The 17,991-nt window shown below is 54.8% G+C and overlaps 8 protein-coding genes across 8 annotated transcripts; 2 read left to right on the plus strand and 6 right to left on the minus strand.

Moving 5' to 3' along the window:
• Positions 1-504: 504 nt before the first annotated feature.
• B0H64DRAFT_426241 (uncharacterized protein) lies at positions 505-3,160 on the plus strand. Its single transcript, XM_062805725.1, has 6 exons — positions 505-757; positions 851-1,064; positions 1,139-1,577; positions 1,997-2,052; positions 2,083-2,106; positions 2,221-3,160. Exons 1-6 carry the CDS (start codon positions 580-582, stop codon positions 3,056-3,058), a joined length of 1,749 nt encoding a protein of 582 aa, XP_062657239.1. The 5' UTR covers positions 505-579; the 3' UTR covers positions 3,059-3,160.
• B0H64DRAFT_346451 (GMC oxidoreductase-like protein) lies at positions 3,161-5,331 on the minus strand. Its single transcript, XM_062801334.1, has 2 exons — positions 4,774-5,331; positions 3,161-4,722 (listed from the first exon to the last, which is right to left on the minus strand). The coding sequence occupies exons 1-2, from the start codon at positions 5,268-5,270 to the stop codon at positions 3,243-3,245; spliced, it is 1,977 nt and encodes a 658-aa protein (XP_062657240.1). The 5' UTR covers positions 5,271-5,331; the 3' UTR covers positions 3,161-3,242.
• A 1,769-nt stretch (positions 5,332-7,100) lies between these two features.
• Positions 7,101-8,057, plus strand: B0H64DRAFT_477216 (glutathione S-transferase; the record flags this gene model as incomplete). Its single annotated transcript, XM_062808190.1, has 1 exon — positions 7,101-8,057. The coding sequence occupies exon 1, from the start codon at positions 7,356-7,358 to the stop codon at positions 8,055-8,057; it is 702 nt and encodes a 233-aa protein (XP_062657241.1). The 5' UTR covers positions 7,101-7,355.
• Positions 8,058-8,342: 285 nt separating this feature from the next.
• B0H64DRAFT_444970 (uncharacterized protein) lies at positions 8,343-9,662 on the minus strand (the record flags this gene model as incomplete). The annotated part of the gene is made up of 2 exons (XM_062806818.1): positions 8,343-9,062; positions 9,138-9,662. 2 exons carry the CDS (start codon positions 9,660-9,662, stop codon positions 8,343-8,345), a joined length of 1,245 nt encoding a protein of 414 aa, XP_062657242.1.
• Positions 9,663-10,578: 916 nt separating this feature from the next.
• On the minus strand, positions 10,579-11,114 carry B0H64DRAFT_477218 (uncharacterized protein; the record flags this gene model as incomplete). Its single annotated transcript, XM_062808191.1, has 2 exons — positions 10,852-11,114; positions 10,579-10,772 (listed from the first exon to the last, which is right to left on the minus strand). The coding sequence occupies exons 1-2, from the start codon at positions 10,907-10,909 to the stop codon at positions 10,579-10,581; spliced, it is 252 nt and encodes an 83-aa protein (XP_062657243.1). The 5' UTR covers positions 10,910-11,114.
• A 162-nt stretch (positions 11,115-11,276) lies between these two features.
• On the minus strand, positions 11,277-12,412 carry B0H64DRAFT_219011 (uncharacterized protein). The gene is made up of 2 exons (XM_062799553.1): positions 11,586-12,412; positions 11,277-11,521 (listed from the first exon to the last, which is right to left on the minus strand). The coding sequence occupies exons 1-2, from the start codon at positions 12,011-12,013 to the stop codon at positions 11,380-11,382; spliced, it is 570 nt and encodes a 189-aa protein (XP_062657244.1). The 5' UTR covers positions 12,014-12,412; the 3' UTR covers positions 11,277-11,379.
• Positions 12,413-12,785: 373 nt separating this feature from the next.
• B0H64DRAFT_218998 (major facilitator superfamily domain-containing protein) lies at positions 12,786-15,289 on the minus strand. The gene is made up of 7 exons (XM_062799552.1): positions 14,883-15,289; positions 14,426-14,773; positions 14,227-14,336; positions 13,900-14,171; positions 13,418-13,832; positions 13,136-13,347; positions 12,786-13,070 (listed from the first exon to the last, which is right to left on the minus strand). The coding sequence occupies exons 1-7, from the start codon at positions 15,125-15,127 to the stop codon at positions 12,918-12,920; spliced, it is 1,755 nt and encodes a 584-aa protein (XP_062657245.1). The 5' UTR covers positions 15,128-15,289; the 3' UTR covers positions 12,786-12,917.
• A 664-nt stretch (positions 15,290-15,953) lies between these two features.
• B0H64DRAFT_419396 (uncharacterized protein) lies at positions 15,954-17,477 on the minus strand (the record flags this gene model as incomplete). Its single annotated transcript, XM_062805378.1, has 2 exons — positions 15,954-16,639; positions 16,865-17,477. The coding sequence occupies 2 exons, from the start codon at positions 17,475-17,477 to the stop codon at positions 15,954-15,956; spliced, it is 1,299 nt and encodes a 432-aa protein (XP_062657246.1).
• Between the last annotated feature and the right edge of the window lie 514 nt (positions 17,478-17,991).

A 17,991-nucleotide genomic window follows, 5' to 3' on the forward strand; every position in this document is an offset into this window, starting at 1 on the left:
TATGCAGTTTGGGGAAATAGCTGATTTCCAAAAACGACCTGAGAGCAATATTCAACAAGAGCTCCCCTTCACAGTGTGCGTGATGCGATGGCCAGAACAGGCTGTTGTCTGTGGGTGTGATGGATGGAACACGACAGTCTCTGCTTCTGAGCCGAATTCCAAGTCACGCCAAATTCTGGCAAAATCTTGGAAATCCTGTTGGCTTCATTGGTTAGGGACGTCGCCAATGACGACGCCAACCTAGTGGAGTCTTTGACTTGCGGGTTTGCGGCGAGGAATGCCCAGGGTCATCGCCGAGACGACATCACCAATACTGGGTCAGGAGACACCTTGGGAAGTGCTCCAAGGGAGGCTGGCAGCGGTGGAAAGGACGCTAGTTGAGCAACCACTCTTCGATAGAAGCACCGCGAGGAGTTTCGGGAAACTAGGATAACGTGTCTGAACGTTCTCCTACACGGGTATATAGATCGCATGCCGCCCCTGAGTTGTAATTGGGGTTCTTGTATTCTCGAGCGTATCCCCTGGATCAGCACAGTATTGGACACCAAACTTTACAAAGAATCTACACCTCCATCCACCATGCGTTTCACCGACGTCGCCTTGGCCTTTTCTGCCTTCATTGCCAACGCCGTTGCGCAACGGCCCGCAGACACGTCCATATGCGACTATTACACAACTGCGCTTTTCGAGAACAACACGGCCGAGAACCAGTACAGTTTGCTGGTTGCGTTAGTGAACACCGTTGTTATTGGAAACTGTATGTCCTTATCTTGCAGCCAAACTCAGATCTCGTTGTGTGATCTCGTTGTGTGATTAGTGCCAGCTAACCAGGGCCCAATGGTTGTCGTAGACACCCAGCCAAACGTTGGCATCGTCGTTCCCGGGATCCTTGCTGAAGGGATCTACAACGGCACGAACGTCAACCTGTTACCGTATTTCGACGGAACCCTCAACAGTACCAATCGCGGCGGCAGCTCCGGGGAGTCGGTGAACTTCCTCGATAGCGGAGGTGCTACTCCGTTGAAACAGAATAAGGCTGCCGACGACGAGAACTCCAAGCAATAGTGCGGCCAAATCTCGAATTGTTTTACCCTCCGCAACTTTGGGAAATGCGTCTGCTGACACACCCATCTTGCAGCAAGCTTCTTACCCACCTCTACCAGTTTTTCGGCACCCTGCTCGGTTGCTCCATGCAGGGGATGCCCGCCTTCGCCAGCTACGAGGGCGATCCGTCCATGTTCAAAGTTCACAAGTTTATGAACTTGAATCCGGCGGAGCTGGGTTACTTCGTCCAGCAGGTCGGTCTGGCCGGTGCCTCTTTCGGCGTCGCCGAGGATGACCTCGAGAGCGTCGGCATGGCCTTGGAAACCATGTTTGGCCTCCGCTGTGCTCCGCCTGTCGAGGTCGTGAAGCCCCTGGGCCCCCAGTTACAGGCAATCTGCATTGATCAGAGTTGCCCGCTCGCGCAAGACGCCGTCTGCAGCAAGTACGAGGCCCCGAACACCACCACCCCGTCCAGTACCACGACCCCGAGTATGCCCTCGAGTTCCGTTACAAGCACGGTAGCAACGGGAGGTGTGGCCGCGACCAAACTAAGCATGGCCGCCGGTGCTGTCGGCTTCGTGGCACTGTTGCTATAATTAGTGTTGGGGTCCGGAACAAGCTCTCACTCCGTTCAGGCACATATCTGGACAGACCGTTACTTGGTATTGCGTATGTAGTGTCTCAACAATTGTTAAACGGCGTTTCCAGTAGATCAAATTGCAATTTCAAAAAATGTTGTCTACAACGGGAGATGTTTGTGAGTGTTGATCGGTTAGGGGGTTCATCCTTCAAGTTTTCCACATCTGGTGTGGGCCGCTTATTGGCCCCCTCACTCCTTGAGGACCAGCTTCTTACGGGTCTCGACCGTCTCATTTCATGTTTCGGTCGCGGCCAGCAGCGGCCTGCTGCTTTTTTTCTTCTTTTTGAGTTCTGACAAACCGGGAAATGCAAGTCCAAAACATGGGCTGAGCTGCGCCACCAACAATTGTTGCGTGAGGAACCGCGCCTGTTGGGGGCTGGCCATCATTGAACCAACAGCACCTCCTTGAGGCCAAAAAAGCGGTTTTATAAACATGAAGCAATCTCTCATGATCCACCGCTCTCCGTTCTCCCTTCTTTCATCCATCCATCCATCCATCCATCTATCCATCCCTCTCTACGCCACACAATGGGCAGTTCCCAGTCATCCCCGGCCCCGGCTCTCGCCGAGCGCGGCCCTCACGGTTTACCGATGCGTTTCGTTGTCCGCGGGGCCGGGCGCAGCTTCAAGCTCTGCGGCGAAGACGCCAAAGCCCCCCTCCACTACATCGCGAGACATCACAAACTATTCTCAAGGCACGAACAGCTCATCTTGCATACCTCGGGCCACAAGAAAGACAAGTCGGCTCCTCTGATCTCCATCAAGAAGGGCGTCTTCGGTACCGCACCCGTCGGCGGCAAAAACAGCAAGGTGCACATCCCCAACTTCGAGAGTTACAACATCGAGCTGCACAAAAGCAACCAGAACAACACCGTCGAAATGAAGTACGAGGGTAGCAAGGGGCTGGTGAAGGACAAATACGCCTTCACGCTGTTCTGCAACGGGCGCAGAGAAACCTTCCGCTGGTACGAGGCGAATAAGCTGAACTGCCCCGAGGTGAGGGCGATTCATAAGCGTGACAAGCCGATCGTGAAGACGGGCATGCCCAAGGACCCCAAGAAGAAGAGAATCGGCACCATGATCACGGGCAGCTATCTGATCAGGGTCACCGACGGCGCTCCACAATGCCCGGGTGACCCGAACGTTGTGATGGGCTGGGACGAGAAAGGCAGAGAGATTGTTGCTAGTTATGCCAGGGGTGGCAGTGGGTTTATTGGTGGCACCAAGATGTTTTTCCAGTTCTGGGGTAGCGCGGCCAAGGGTCAATTTGGGGAGGACTTTACTCGGGTGGCGGCCGTTACCGGCACGGCGTTGTGGAGGGAGCAGATTCTTGAGGAGAAGGCTGCTGCCCAGCGGCGTAATCGGAATCGGTAGATGGGACTAGCCTTGAGGTTTCATGAAGGTTCGCAGTGTACTTGGAGTGATAGAATGTCTTGATAAAGCGGTGTTGTTAATTAGAGTTCGATTTCAAAGCATTCCTACCTACTTATCACTGTGAACTCTGAAACTTAGCACGTTCCACCCGTGGGAGTTTGACGTCTCCATCCCCGTATACCCATCACCACAAGTCAGAGTCCTCCAAGACACTCTCAGTGCCCTTCTCACTAAGCATAAACGTGGGAAGGACGGGGAACGGCCCCGGCACGCGGGGGAACGCGCTCGCATCCACGACACGGAGCCCCTGGACACCACGTACTCGGAACTTGGAGTCCAGCACGGCCATGGGATCGCTGTCGGCGCCTATAGCACATGTGCTTGTGGGGTGGTGGCCGAATATCTGGTTCTTGATCCACTCCCTGTCTGTTTCGTCGTCGCATGTGCCGTCCGCCGTCGGCGCCTCCGGGCACGGCGGTTCGATCGGCGCAATCGGGCCGAGCGGAGCGGGAACGTCGGCGAACGCACGGCGAGCCCACTTGACGGTGTCTAGCTCGGCGTTGAGATCAAGTTCGGTGCCCGCATCATCTTCCTCGAACAGGTGGAAGTTGATGTCAGGGGTATCGCGGGGATCCGCGCTCCTGAGCAGCACCCTGCCAGAACGGCTCTGCGGATTGATCTTGACCGTTGACAGCCCAAACATGTTCGGTGGGTCAGCGGGCACCGAGTCGGTAGGCGGCCAGAAGCCGCGCAGAGCAAACGTGCCGCCGACAAGGAAGAAGTCGCGCTCGTCGTATGCGGGACTCGCGCTCTTTCGGAAGATGCTATTAAGGGTTGCCCCTCCCATGTAGGGTCCGAGTCCCTGTTTCCAAAGATCGACACACGGGTCGCCCGGGACCCCGAAGGTGCAGGCCGGAGCGTCGGGATCTGGGATCGGCTGCTGGAAGTCCCTGGCAGCATGACCGATGACGGGCACTTCGTAGTTGTCCTGCAAATTTGTGCCAACGCCAGGCAGGTCAACAACTACGCTGATGTTGAATTTTTCTAGCTCCGCTGCTGGGCCGATACCAGAGAGCTTCAACAGCTGCGGGGAGTTGAAGGTGCCACCAGAAAGAATAACTTCTTTGCGGGCATATGCGCGGCCGGCCACTCCCTGGTTGGAGGCCGTGTGCCGCGGATCTGCGCCGTAAACGCTTTGCCCTTGAAGGAACTCGACGCCGTGGGCTCTCGGCGTTTTGCGTGGATGGTTGGCATTGGTGAAAAGCACCTTGGTGGCCAAGGTGTCGAGCTGAACAGTGAGTTGATACTTCTTCTGGCCATCGGGCTCGGCCGCATTGGCGGTATCGAGGACATAGTCGCGTGAGGTAAAGCGGCGCCATCTTGCGTCCGCATGCAGTGTGGAACCAAATACGCCCTGGGCCTGGTCACGATTCGGATCGGGAGCGTTTGGGTCCGAGCGCACATAGGTGCTGATGTTGCTTGGACTTTGGCCGAGATGTCCCGCGACCGTTCCCAGGGCAGTCAAGAGGTCGTCCTGGCCAGCCCAGACAGAAGCGTCGCTTACAATGGTATCGAGATAGCCGTTGAACCCATGGCCCGGAGTGCCGGGAGCGAGGTGGTGGTTGTTTTCGATGCGCTCAAAGATGTTGCGCATGTGCTTTGGACTGAAGGCATGTCAGGGGAAGAAGCAAGCGGAGATGTTGTTGGTCTCTTACCTCCATGACGCGTCACCTGTCAACCCAACGATGTTTTCCCAATCGCTTTCACTCGGGTAGATTGTCGACATGGCGTTCACGGCGGAGCTTCCTCCCAATGTCCCGCCTCGGGGATAGTGAATGCCCAGCAAAGTCGACCCGGGGGGCGGATCACGGCCGACGTAAAAGGAACCATCGGCACGCCGCCACGTTAGATGGTTGTGCTGCAGATTGCGTGTTTCGTTGGCAAAGTTGAAGGCAAAAAAGTCCCAGCGCAGCGTGGGGTCGGTATAAGCAATGGGAAAGAAGGAAACGATCTCCGAGTTGATGTTGTTGCTCTGGTCGCTGCCTGCCTCGATTAGCAGGACGGAGTGACCGGCCCGCGCGAGGTTGCTCGCCAGAGGACCTCCTCCAGGTCCGCTGCCAACGACAATGTAGTCGTAATACTTGTCCTTGTTGGCGGCATGACTGGTGCTCACCAAGGCCGCGAGCCCAATTAGCAACGACCGAGCCAACATCGTATGAGTTCGCGCAGATTGCTGAGACTTGGAGTGTGCAGTTGGGAAGTCGCGTCAGCCGGTGCCCCTCGCGCTTTAATTAGGCCGAAGGCCAAGGACGGTTGGTCAATTTCAAGGAGCGTGTCGCATTGGCAATGCTACGATGTTGCATTCGACCAGGGATGAGTTTTCGCGCCATTCCATCTCGAGGCTTCGAGGCTCGCTGCACACCAAAGACCCGTGCTCCGGCGGGGCTTAACAGTTAAGGACACAATGGACAGGCACCGTTGGGGTTAGTCTTAGGGCTCTTGTTTGAACGAGCACCGAACTATGCGTGACATGGGTTTGTGTGCCTTGCATTTCCAGAAGAATACCCCTCATTGTCTTTCTCCGGCAATGTCTCGAGTGTGCAGAACTAACAGCGCCTTACCATGTAGCCGGTATTGGAATGCGGGTGGTGATAGTTACTTCTCACCTGGGGTCACCGAGATGACGCGAGGCTAGAAAAGGCGACATGGCCTGGGCAATTAGGGGGTAACGAACCTCGCAACGTATACCAAACCATCCACGCAATAGAACCATCAACGTCGCGAGAAACGCGCTACATATTAACTACCTACCTTAGCAGAGGACAGCTAATATTCGGGCGGCGTATAACCGTATACCGCGGAAACCTTCCTCGGTATGCTCCTGTGAGTCCCGCCGGCGTATCTCATCTGTGGAAAGGCAACCCGAGTTGTTTTTCGGTGCGGGTAAGTTGCGGTCGATGGCCGGACTGTGGCCGAGGCTCTGAGCAAGCCCATCAATATGGCGATAGAGCTAGCTCTCGTTCTAGCGATTTCGGTACGCTGGTAGTAAAGGGCGTACTCGGCGACCCCCTTGGACAGTTTTGTCGGCCGCGGCATAAGTTCGTCAGCAGGGTCTCCCAGTGATACTGCTATGCGAATGTTAGTGTCAACCTTGTGGCTACGGCGGGCTTGCCCTTTCGCAACATGGATGTCAACCGCTACCGTAGTTCGGACTATTATTAACAGCCAACCTCGCGCGAAGCTAAACGAAAACATGGGTACTGCCCATCCGGGAGCTGGTTGAATGCGTACTTGCTGAAATTTCTCACATGGACAGTAACGTGGAAGAGGAGTAAGGACCAAACAATGAGTCCAAGGCGACCCTCGAAGAACTCGGCGTCAGGGTAGACCTCATCCAACGCGTCGCGAACAACATCATCTAGGGGAAGGTAGCAACCCGTGCAAAGGAGCTCGAGGTCTCCCGGGCACACCGGGACATGCTCTTCGGGGCAAGGGTCATTCTTCTCCAAGTTGAGCAAGTTGCAGGGGGGTTCAAATGGCGCTGGCTGCGTCAATTATCCTAGGATGCGTAAGAGCCTATTATTGCCTGTTTAGGAGGCGGCACGGCCCCGCTTCGGCCCCGAGACCGGCCCCACTCCGGCCCGAAAACTGTGCTTTTGGGTGTAGCTGGAAGTTTACGTTGCTTCGAAGGGGACGCTTGAAAGCAAAGTTCATCGGTCGATGGGTTAAATAGAGAAAAAGCTAGCAACTACACTACAACCCTACCACCTTCTCTGTACCCACCTAATCTCACACCCCGATTCACGTTATTTCACTTTCATCCATTCTCCCCTCGTGAGGCAGGATGCCATTATTGAGACCATCGATTCTACCCTTGGAAACTAGTTGGGAACAACCCTGGTACATATGTACTGCAGGTCCCCTCGGCAAGCGCGGCAATGTGTGTTGGACATGACGCCCCGCTTAGAATCCCGATACCGGGCATGTATCCAATCATCTCGAACGTATGTGGGAGATCTCATGCACGTCCACATAGAATTGCCAACCATATGCCTCTTGATACTTTAGTCGGAATTCTCGCAGGAGCTGAGGTATTCCAGTTGACCAACGGGGCGGTGCCAACATGCATGTGGCGTTCTTGTAGTCCACCCGTTACAGCGGCCACGTTCCGGCCGGTTGTGTCGATCGAAGATCCACGAGGTGAAGGACCTACGTACATAATCTCCCGGCAGTCCAGAGTTGCAAAGGTCGCCCCCGTGAAAATTTGATTCACTCATCAACTTCCACTGTCGTAACCATGACCCCCGACTCCAACCTCCAGCCCATCCTGCTCTGGGGCCGGCGCGGCCCGAACCCGCCCAAAGTAACCATGATGCTCGAAGAGCTCAACATCCCCTACACACACATCCCCATCGACTTCAAAGACGTCAAGAACCCCGAATACACGGCCATCAACCCCAACGGCCGCCTCCCCGCCATCCGCGACCCCAACAACTCGGACTTCACCCTCTGGGAGTCGGGCGCCATCGTCGAGTATCTCGTCGAGCGCTACGACACGGACCGCAAGCTGAGCTTCGCTCCCGGAACCAGTGAGGCGTACCTCGCCAAGCAGTGGCTGTTCTTCCAGGCCTCGGGGCAAGGGCCGTATTTTGGCCAGGCGACGTGGTTCAAGATGTATCACCATGAGAAGTTGCCGAGTGCGTTTGAGCGGTATGCGGGCGAGGTGAAGCGGGTGTCGGGGGTTTTGGAGAGCTACCTGGGAGAGGTGAAGCAGAAGGGGGAAGGGGGTGGTGATGGGCCGTGGCTTGTGGGTGGGAAGCTGACGTTTGCGGATATCTCGTTTGTCGTGTGGTATTGCTGGATGGAGTGGTCCTTGGAGGAGGAGGAGTTCAACCTAGGGGAGTATCCTGTGGTGAAGGAATGGCTGTATAAGATGAAGGCGAGAGAGTCGGTGGACAAGGTTCTTCGTGATATTAAGCCGGCGCATGCTAGGAACTAGGGGGTGAGAAGTTGGCTCTTCGGAGCACCTGCTCGGGTCAATAACAGCTTACCTACTATTTATCGAAGCCACAATAGGTATGCAGGACAGCCTTTACTCAAAGTGGTAGTGCTTAGTGAAGAGCCAGAAGAAAGTCTCATATCATATACGTAAGAGCAGGGTTTGGGCGGTATAGCACAGGGTCACTCAAGGTTGGTGCGATATTTCCATCGGCCAAGGTCTTGAAGGTCCGCAAGAGGGACTTAAGAGCAGCAATCGGAACAAACAATTTCCTGTGGCGTCTTATCAGCCATCCCGCTCGACCGAGCGGTTAAAAGTCCATCCGGTATACAGCTGCCCCTCAAACATGCTCAATTCTTTCAAGGCCTCAACTCGTTTCCGGTCCCACAGGCAAAACCCAGCGTGCCTCCAGTGATACAGGGCATCGTTCTGCTCCGATGGTTGACCATGGGCCTGCCCAGTAGGCAGCCGGGGAAGCGAGTGCAGCCCTTCACCGAACCATTTGACGTAGCGCCCCCGCAGAGCGTCCAGCCAGCCGTATGGGGTGAGGTCGAGCCCGTCCTCGATGTAGGGTACAACCAACCCGTCCTGGTCCCACTTGTCCGTGACCGGATCCGGGAAGGAGACTGCCCGGTCTGCTTGCCACGCGAACCTCAGTGGGATCATTTGGTACGCGTTCACGTACTTGTCGTACAGGTCCTCGCAGCGCGCGAGGTCCTCGGCCGCTACCAGATTACGGACGGCCCGGTCGGCAACACCACGATGGCTCTGGAGGAACTGGACAAGAAGGTGCAGGTGCGCAAACAGGTCGTCAAACTGGCGGGGTACGATCTCTGGGGAGCCGTCGGCCGTCTGCGGGGAGTTGTGCACGAGCGCGAGACATAGATACGTAATGAAGACGTCGACGTGGTCGATCTGCTGCATCTCCCAAGGTTTAAGCGTGCCGAACAAGCCCAATGCCTCGCCTTGATGCGTACTCAAGTTGCTGATAGCCGCTGTATCCTCCTGGCTCCAGTGTTTGCCGCGCCTGGTCGCGGCCCAGGCGTTGCTTAGGATCTGGCGTCAGTAGAAGCTACGTACAACCCGTCGCCGCTCCAAGAGCGAGGGCGGTGCCGTGGCGGGAGTCCCGCTCCCGCCACCGAGGTCGAACGACGTCAGCCGAGCTGTAACGTATATATCGGCAATGAAATTGATTTGGTAGAGGGTGCGGCAAAGCCCCTTTAGCTCTTCGAGGTTGGGCAGGGCACCCTCGGTGCCGCCCTGGAGCATACTGTGGTATACGTCGGTCATAACGTAGAGCCATTCAATATAGCGGACTTGGTCGGTGGGGTCCGAATAAGGGAATATGAACAGGAACCTGGCGTCAGCCAGCACCGGGCCTAGCTCGTTTTGCAGGACCCGGAAAAGGACGGCCCGCCTTTGAATGGTGAAGCGTTGGTACACGAAGCGAGCCGTGGTGATGAAGTGGGCGAGATCCCGGACAGCGTCGATCTCGAACAAGATCTTGTCGAACAACTCGGATGGTAGACCACCAAGATGATGGTGGGAGGCGCCATGGGGTTTCCTCTCGTCCTCCGTCTGCGTTTCGGGAGCCTCTCGGGTCATTTTGCGAAAGATGTGTGGGGGGGATGAAGGCGAGATGAATGGCTCTCCCTTTTAGCCCGCCGTCGTTGGATGAAGTGAGGGGAAAGCGTACCTTAGTAGGTACCTAGGTACCTTACCAGTGGTTTGACCGCTCCAACCAATTCGGATTTTGTCCGGACTCCGCCCGGTGGAGCGCCACATTGTTTTCCTCTCCCGATTATCATGCAATGTTCAAATCAAATCACACGGCGCCGCGGGTGAAGGCCAGTTTGGGGGCCAGTTTGAGGACCAGTTTGTTTGGGGGCCATTTTCTTTAGTGCACACACTCCTGCCCAGGCGGATTTGCAAAATGTTACTGGTATAGTGTGTGTTGCGCTCTATCTGGTAGGTACCTACCTAATTCCAAGCCTCCACGACGCCAGCGTCTGGTCCCTAGAAATCATCACTCTGGCTCTCTAAATCTGACATCCTCCTCGACAAATCAAGCCAGCTCGACTGCCCCTCTCCCCTATTCCTGACAAAACGATGCAACGACGCATAGCTTCACCTCTCAATCTTCACAGTCCCCGGCCCCGAGGGCCACCGCGTCCACCAATCGGGGCACCGCGTCCACCAGTTGGGGCACCGCGTCCACCAACCGGGGCACCGCGTCCACCAGCCGGGGGGGCACCACGTCCAGCAGCCCCTCGAAGCAAGATGGAAAGCCCTCCCCCCAAAGCCCGATGCCATATCCACGCAACTTCTGCGTGGGGAAAAAGGAAGTCGCATGGGCAGGGTTAGGAAACACGATAAAAAGCGTGGTACATTATTGAGCATGAGAAACAACATAATATTACACGACGGTACAGCGTCCTTCCACGAGTCCACACCTCAAACAATATGGTGCAAGGTACCTATGTACACACCTATGTACAGGCATGGACGATGTCTCGCGAAATCAGACATCCAACTCGTCATGTTTCTTGCTCTCGCCCTTGGCCACAGGCGCACCTGTCTTCGGCTCGTTCTTCGACCCAGGATCATTGTCGTAGCCGCCGCCGTGCGCCTCATACTCCTTTGCCAACTTCATCCCCTTCCAAGCTGCCCACTGCCCCTTGCCATCTCCGGACTTGTTGGCCTCTTGCTGGATCTCTGTTGAGAAAGAAAGGAGCTTAGTTAGCCTGCAATCGCCACGCGAATTACATGTTGCCGGCAGGACGAATCGCCTGACCTTCCTTGAGCTCCTCGCGGAGTTCTGGGTCGGTGGGGATGCCTTTACTGCTTGGCATTTCCGCTCTGCAAGGGAAAAGGAGGAATTGGCCAGGGGATCGACGTGCTATCCACAAGTTTATTCGGGTAGGTACGTCGCGCAGGAAATCAATGCAAGAGTTGCTGTGTACGTGCAAATGGGGAGCGTGGGAGGGTGTCCTCGACGTGCTTGGTTGCCCTTTGGTGTCCGGGATGGGCCGGAGCGGATGGTGGCCTTCGCAATCCTTTGCCACTTGTTATGATATCATGTTAACGTCATCCCGAGACAGAGAGCGTTTGGGCAGTTGGATTTACTCTTGTGTTTCTTCGCGTAATAGTAGAAGAAGTGATGGCCACACACGTGGTCAAGGGCGGAAAGTCTAGATAGTTGGTAGCTATTCGGCGAATGTATAATATGATGTGAGGGTACTCGGGATTCATTTCAATGGTCGAGGGCTTCAAAACGGAAAGAATTCCGTACTAAATTATACCAAACAAGGACTGTGTACCATTACACATACGATAAGGCCTCCGCAGGTACCACAGTTACCCGTCCATTCGCATATCCGCCGTCATCATCTTCATCATGACAGGATAGGTTTCCCTCGCCACACGTCAGATAGAGTTCTACCCCTCCGATGGCATACGCAGTTCTACGGGGAAGAGAATGTTAGCAGTTAAAACTATAAGATATTCAGTTGATTGGGGGGTGCGTACTCTGAGGCCGCCTCGCTTCCGCAAGGAAGAGTCTGGTTAAATGTGAATGATGCCACATTCAGATTGATTTGTAGCCATATGTGAAAGCTATCGTCTTCCGGTGTACCATCCATTTCACATCTGTAGCCGGCCAGCAAGCTACAAGTGAGGCGCTCAGTAACGTTGGTGAACGTGTTGGTAATCGTCCAGGACGCACTCCCAGGTTCCACCAGGGCGTCATTCGAGTTCGTAACGTTCACCTGTGTGACCAACCATAGATCTTCAATGGTGGCGCCGTTCGAACAGGCCGGAGCTGCGTCTTCCACCAGCACCGATCTTGTTGTGCTTCGAAATCCTGTTGGGGTTGCGTTGACGACAGCAGGATGGAGCAGCGCGCCCGTTGCAAGGGCTGCGCCGAAAATATACCGCAACGACTTCATCGAAACCATGCTCGGAGGGATGTCGCTGGCCTTTTTGACGATATCGGCCTGGTTTCCCGGGAATCGATGGCGCCCAGAGTCACCACAGGTTTTCGATGAAGTTCAGAGGAAGTGAGAACGACATGGAGCGAGGTCAGCGTCTTTGCACGAGCCAGGGCGATCCAACTAAAGGCAACTGAAGCATGTTAAATTCGCATTGGCTCTAACTACCCCGCAAATGGTGCACAAGCGAGATACTACTGGAAACGGGATAAACATCGCAATATGAAAATCTTGGGTATCTGCTACGGAGGACTTTAGCCGATGCGAGGTACAAGTAACGCATGCGGGGAGAGGACCAGCCGGCAGTAGTGGGACTGGTCAAAACGTCTACCAAGTAATAGATAGATGGATACCTGACTTATGGTTACCACGGCGCTCAGTGTTTATACTTAGGATTTATGGATAATCAATATGTTTGACCATTGTAAAATAACCGCGCCAGTCCCGTCCCGAGCCACAGCAGCCAACGTACCCAGCTTCACAACTCCCTGGCCCTTTTCTTTCTGGCCGGTCCTTCGTTGAGAAGAGATAGCATGCCACCGTTCGGGCCAAGAAGGTAAATATCGCTCCATAACACACCTCATGTGGGCACGCAACCCACTTCGCATTTCCCTAATATTTGGTACCACCTAGGTGCACGCGATGCCTTTCAGTTCTTCCACTGGGCAACATATTTTCATAAATTAGGGCACAGAAGTGACTCTGAAGTACATACCACTCGGAAGATTAGCGTTGGAATGTTCGCCCGTCCGCGTGGCTGCGTGGCTGGGTACGTGCCCTCTTAAAACACCAGTAGTTGGGCCCTTACATCGATTGCCAATGATGACAACTGTAGTTATCCCATCCGCGGCATGGTGAAGCCTCGACCTGGTTATGCCCTAACACCGTCTTGCGGCCCGTGGTTTTGCTCAGGTCCCTCGTTATTAAAGGGATGTTCCGGACCATGGCTCGTCTCTGCGAGCCTGCTCCCCTCAGGAGGGAAGCGAGATAGCAACAAGACGCCCGATGCAAAGAGCGCGATGGCCTGCGTCCGAAATACATCAGTTTCCAATCCTGCTCAGCGATCTGACCCTGAAAACCGGAACTTACCGCATTAGCAAAGAAGGTTAGATGCGGTTTACCGATCTGCGCCAACGCCGCAAAGGCAAAACCGAACAACCCCTGAGTTGCAAGCCTGGCGATGTTCTCAACGAGGGTTAAAGCGTTCAACGCATCTGCTCTCGTTGACGCCGAGCACATTTCCGTCATGACGCCTTTGGCTGCCGGTGCAGAGCCGGAAGCAAAGGGAAGCAAAAAGGCAGCTTAGAGAGGTAGGTATGTTAGCATGATGGACAACAGCGAGGCGGCGGGATGGCGTCAAGTAACCCATACCGAGATAGATGTGCCAGCTCTTGGTGGCGAAGGCTGCGCACATGGTCAACACGCCGTCGACGACCAAACTTATACGAAGAAAGAAAAGATCAAAAGCGGTGCCTTCGTCCTCCTTAACTTCATCGGCAGACACTGGCTCTTCCTCAGCGAAGCTGCCTACGGGGGCTTCAAGTTCCTCCGGATTCGTCGCCAGGGAGGAGGGTCGGCGGGGTTTAGGGTCTCTTGTATCCATCCGTCGTTCCCGGCCCTGGTACCATCTCCGGCCACTGCTGATGATGCGAGGGAAAAGGAAGATCAAAAAAGCGGCGCGCATGAACGCAAACCCCGACATAAGCCAGCCATTATCGCCCTGTTGAAACTCGAACACCGCCGTGGCATACATCTGGATTAGCAACGGTGCGTATCCAGTAGCCAGCTACAGTAATAAATCAGCATACGGGCGAAGGTTGACGCGGCGGTTTCCGGGGTAAGCTGCGACCTACAACGCCGAGAAACACCCCAGCACACAAAAACAGCACCCCATAATGGTTCCTCGTCACACCCGTGTTGAGAATGAGCCTTTGCGGAGCAAGAACCCTCAACGGAGACAGCAGTTCTGCGAAACCCTTGGAATTGGGCTTTGAGCCGCTCGACAACGATTCGGTGGGAATGTATGGTACCGCAAGTCGCACGTAGATGGAGGAGAGCAGGAATGCACAAAAGGCAACTTCAAACGGCCGGCTGATGCCCCAAGCATCGCCAATCATGCCGCCGGCTGGTACCCCTTTTCAGCATGACGGATGAGAGGAAATGATGGGGGCCTTGCTTACCTAGATAGCCAAGCCCCTGTCCCAGCATGATGCAGCCCTGAAGCATGCCGAACACGGCCGTCCGTCGTAAGGGCTCAACCACCTCACCGGCGATGATATTGGCAATCAAGCTAGGTATCCAAAATCGAGTCAGTAATTTGCAAACAGGGAAATGATGGCGATGAAGGCCCAAGACGACAGTGGCAAAATAACCACTCACATGTACCCAACTGGGCCTCCAATGATGGTAATCAGCTGCGTGCACTGAATAATGATAATACCAGCCTCGCCGCCGGCTAGGACGCCGAGAATCTGCGTGGCAACCCGGATAGCCGGCACCAAAGTCTGCACCATGAGGGCGGCCCGCGGGCCGAACCGCTTAACCATCCATCCGGCTACAAACAGGTTGATGGTACCGCAAAATGTAGTACTCATGCCCAAGATGGAGAACTGGGTCGCGGTCCCGGCTGCGATCTCGTTGCGGCTACAGCGGTCGCCACTGCCCTCGTACGGAGGGTGATTCTTGTAAAAGACGTCGCACTCCATTATGTGGAAAACGTAGAAAATGCTTGCATTAATGAATCTCGTTAGAAGTCTAGGTCATGGATGACGCTGCGGGATCTATTATGATGGACTCGGACGCCGGGATCAGACAAAGCTCGAGGTGTATTGCTTACGGGACCTGGGTGAAGCTGAAGGAGAGTGTAATGAGAAAGCCAGTTAACAAAATTCGGTTCTCAACGTGAACCTTGAGGCGGTTGCGCAGCGAGACGGCAAGCTGCCGTACCCACGACTTGGATCCGCCCTCTCGACCTGGCGCCGTCCACCCGTTCTGGCCATTCGGAACAGCCGGAGCCACATCATGATGTGCGTCTTGAACCTCGCCAAGGAGCGGTGTCCGTTCACTGGACCCTGAAGCCATGCTAAGGTGTTAGCGCTGTAGTTATATTAAGGTTGCGTGGCTTAGGATCCGGTCGCTTGGTGCCGTCATTGATCTGCCTGAAAACTTGAAGGCGGCGGGGTCCTCCGCGACAATTGTCCCCGACCCTCGGCGTTTCCAGGAATGGTTGTCCGAAGAGGGCTTGTCCGAGCTGTGGGGCGAAACGGGCTGTGCCACAGGGGCAAATTTGTCCGAAAGTCGGCCTCGATCATACAGGAGGTACCTGTATACCACCCTCTGGCCAAAATAGGTAGGAAAGCAAGGAATTATGCGAAAATCACAGTGAAGTGAGCAAAAGAAGTAAAGTAAAAGAAAGAAGACAAAATAAGTAAAGGGAATAAACCCAGTCTATTTAGGTCTGAGGATGGCTTTCGTTCCGTTCCTACTAGGCCCAGTTCCTCCAGTCGACGACTCGACTCAGGTGTCCATGGTCGACACCACACTCGGAGTTCCGCTTTTCTTGCTCATGAGGTGTGTATATCCGAAGTCACGGCTTCCAAAGAAAGATAAGCCAAAACGAATACTACGCTAATGGGTTCACCTTTCACTCTCCCGCAAATTCGGAATACTGTGGCTATAGTGCTTCATAAGTCGAGTCATAGATGGCTGCACAACCAGGTGCCGTCCTCAATGACCTCCCAGCCCTCGGTACCTGCCGTTGAGACAGACACCGTAAAAGACACTAAATGGATCCCATCTCCACCGCAAAGCCTTGACCTTCCGGTACCCGGAGCCCCAAAAATGGCTGTGGGTGCCATCTCTTCGGGAAGGGCATGTTGTAGTATCTAAGCTACCTACCTACTTGATGTTATCTTCCTTCCCGCCGGATTTGCCACAACGATTTGGGGTCAACCACTAGACACGGCAAGGCCAAACGATGGATGGCATCGCCATGAGATCCAATGACGCCCTGAACCTCTTGCTTTGTGACCCGCAGCGGGCATGAACGACTCTCCAAGGCCACACGTTCCCACACCTCCACCACCCGAGGGCTGAGGTCCATCTCCCACGTACCGCGCCACGTAACATGGGCGTAGTCCTGGTCCGTGTAGTAGATGAACGCACACGCGTTCCCCTCCCGGCCATTCCAGATCGCCAGATTGCGCAGCCTGGGCATCCGCAGCGCCGTCATACCAGCCACGTAGAACAAGGCATCAATGGCCTTCCGACGCTCCCAACCGTGGTAAAGGAGCTGCGACGTGAGGGCGAGAGACTCAAGGCGCAGCCAAGTCCAAGACGGCAGGCAAGCGCCAAAGAAGTCCTCGGCGTTCACCATGTACGATACCGAGAGCTGTTCGAGGTCGCGGCTTCTCGAGGCGAAGGCCGCGCCGACTTGAGGATCCGCGATGCGGACGGCCTCCACCTGCATTCGCACGGATGTAAAGTTCCGGTTCTGGTCTTCCACTAGTATCGTAGCAAGGGTGTCGCTAAAATCTTCAAAGACGGAAACCTTCTTGAGGGTGTTGGGAAGGCGTTCGACGGAAGGTGGAAGGACTACAACCAGAGATTAGGCATCGAACGCACAGAGCGAAGCAAGGAAGGGGGCACAAGATGCCCGCTTACAGCGGTCATGCAACGCCCTAGACCTGTTTTCCCATTGCCGCCACGGCTCGTAAACCAGGTCCTCCACGGCGTTCAGCTTCTTCAACAAGCACAACAGGGAGATAGTGCTAAACGAGCGGCGTAGGCGTCGGTGTATGCTGAGGCGCGTGATGCTACCAACTTGAGGAATATCTCTTTGGAATCCGAGATGGACCATTGAGAAAAGCCTCGGGATGGCTGTCGCAGGAGGCGAGACCACTTGTTGGCCGTTGATCCAGCCGTGCACCGGATCGTCCGGCTTGCAGTTGTCGCCATTGTTCCCATCGGCATCGGGGGTAAAATGGTAGTTCTTGAACCAGTGTTCTGTATCGCTGGGAGAATAGGCGCTGAGCTCCAACGTAACACCGTTTGCGAGGCCGTTATTTGCTAGCTCCCAGGTACCGAGGATCCGTAATAAGCTCCAGATTCCGTGGCTAATGGACAGGCTCTCTTGATCCATGCTACGCATTGATGGGCTTGTCGTGCATTGCCGGCATGAGTATCTCGGCAGCTCGATTTCAAGATGGATGTAACGGATGAGCTGCCGCTGCAGAACGATCAAACGTTCAAAGGCCATGAGGCAAGACGGTCGTAACTTGAGCTGACGGAAGTTTTCCCTCGCGATTACGAATTGCCACTCCTTGCAGACCGAGGCCAACGAAGCCCACCCCACGTCTTTCTGCCGTGAAACCTCCTCTAGGATCATGAGGATCTCGGCGGGCAGGGATGCCCAGGGGCGGGATTTAGCCATCGTTGAGGCTCGAAGCATCATTCCATGGCGTCGTCTACGGACACGGTACCGGTCCACCATGGTGAAAAGGGAGGGGCCGAAGGCTAGAGGATCATTAGGTAAGATAAAGTAAGGTCCTACCGGAAGGTGTCTGGTGGGTATCTAGTAATAGTCAGGCGTAGGAGATCGATTCTGGTGGTGACAAGTGATAGTGGAGTGGTGCGAACGGAAAAGAACAGGGTGAGGGAGAGATTGAGGGGAGCCGGCCGAACCTGGTTTCTTAATGCGAGCTACCCATAGCGGATGACTCTATCATCATTACATCATTATCTTACATCAATGGGCTCAAGCGCCAAAGGGATTGCGCATGGTGAGCGTCCTGACTAAACATCCAATTAGGACTTAAGGACCAAAAGAATTGAGAATGTACAGAGTACTAATGGATACCAAGGTAATGATCACGTTGATCACTTAGGGATCGAGATATTATATAATTAGCCACTCGTTTTGGAGGACTCGGGCCGTATGAACAAGG

Source organism: Chaetomium fimeti (genome assembly GCF_033439085.1).
Source record: "Chaetomium fimeti strain CBS 168.71 chromosome Unknown B0H64scaffold_6, whole genome shotgun sequence".
NCBI classification, from domain to species: Eukaryota; Fungi; Ascomycota; class Sordariomycetes; order Sordariales; family Chaetomiaceae; genus Chaetomium; species Chaetomium fimeti.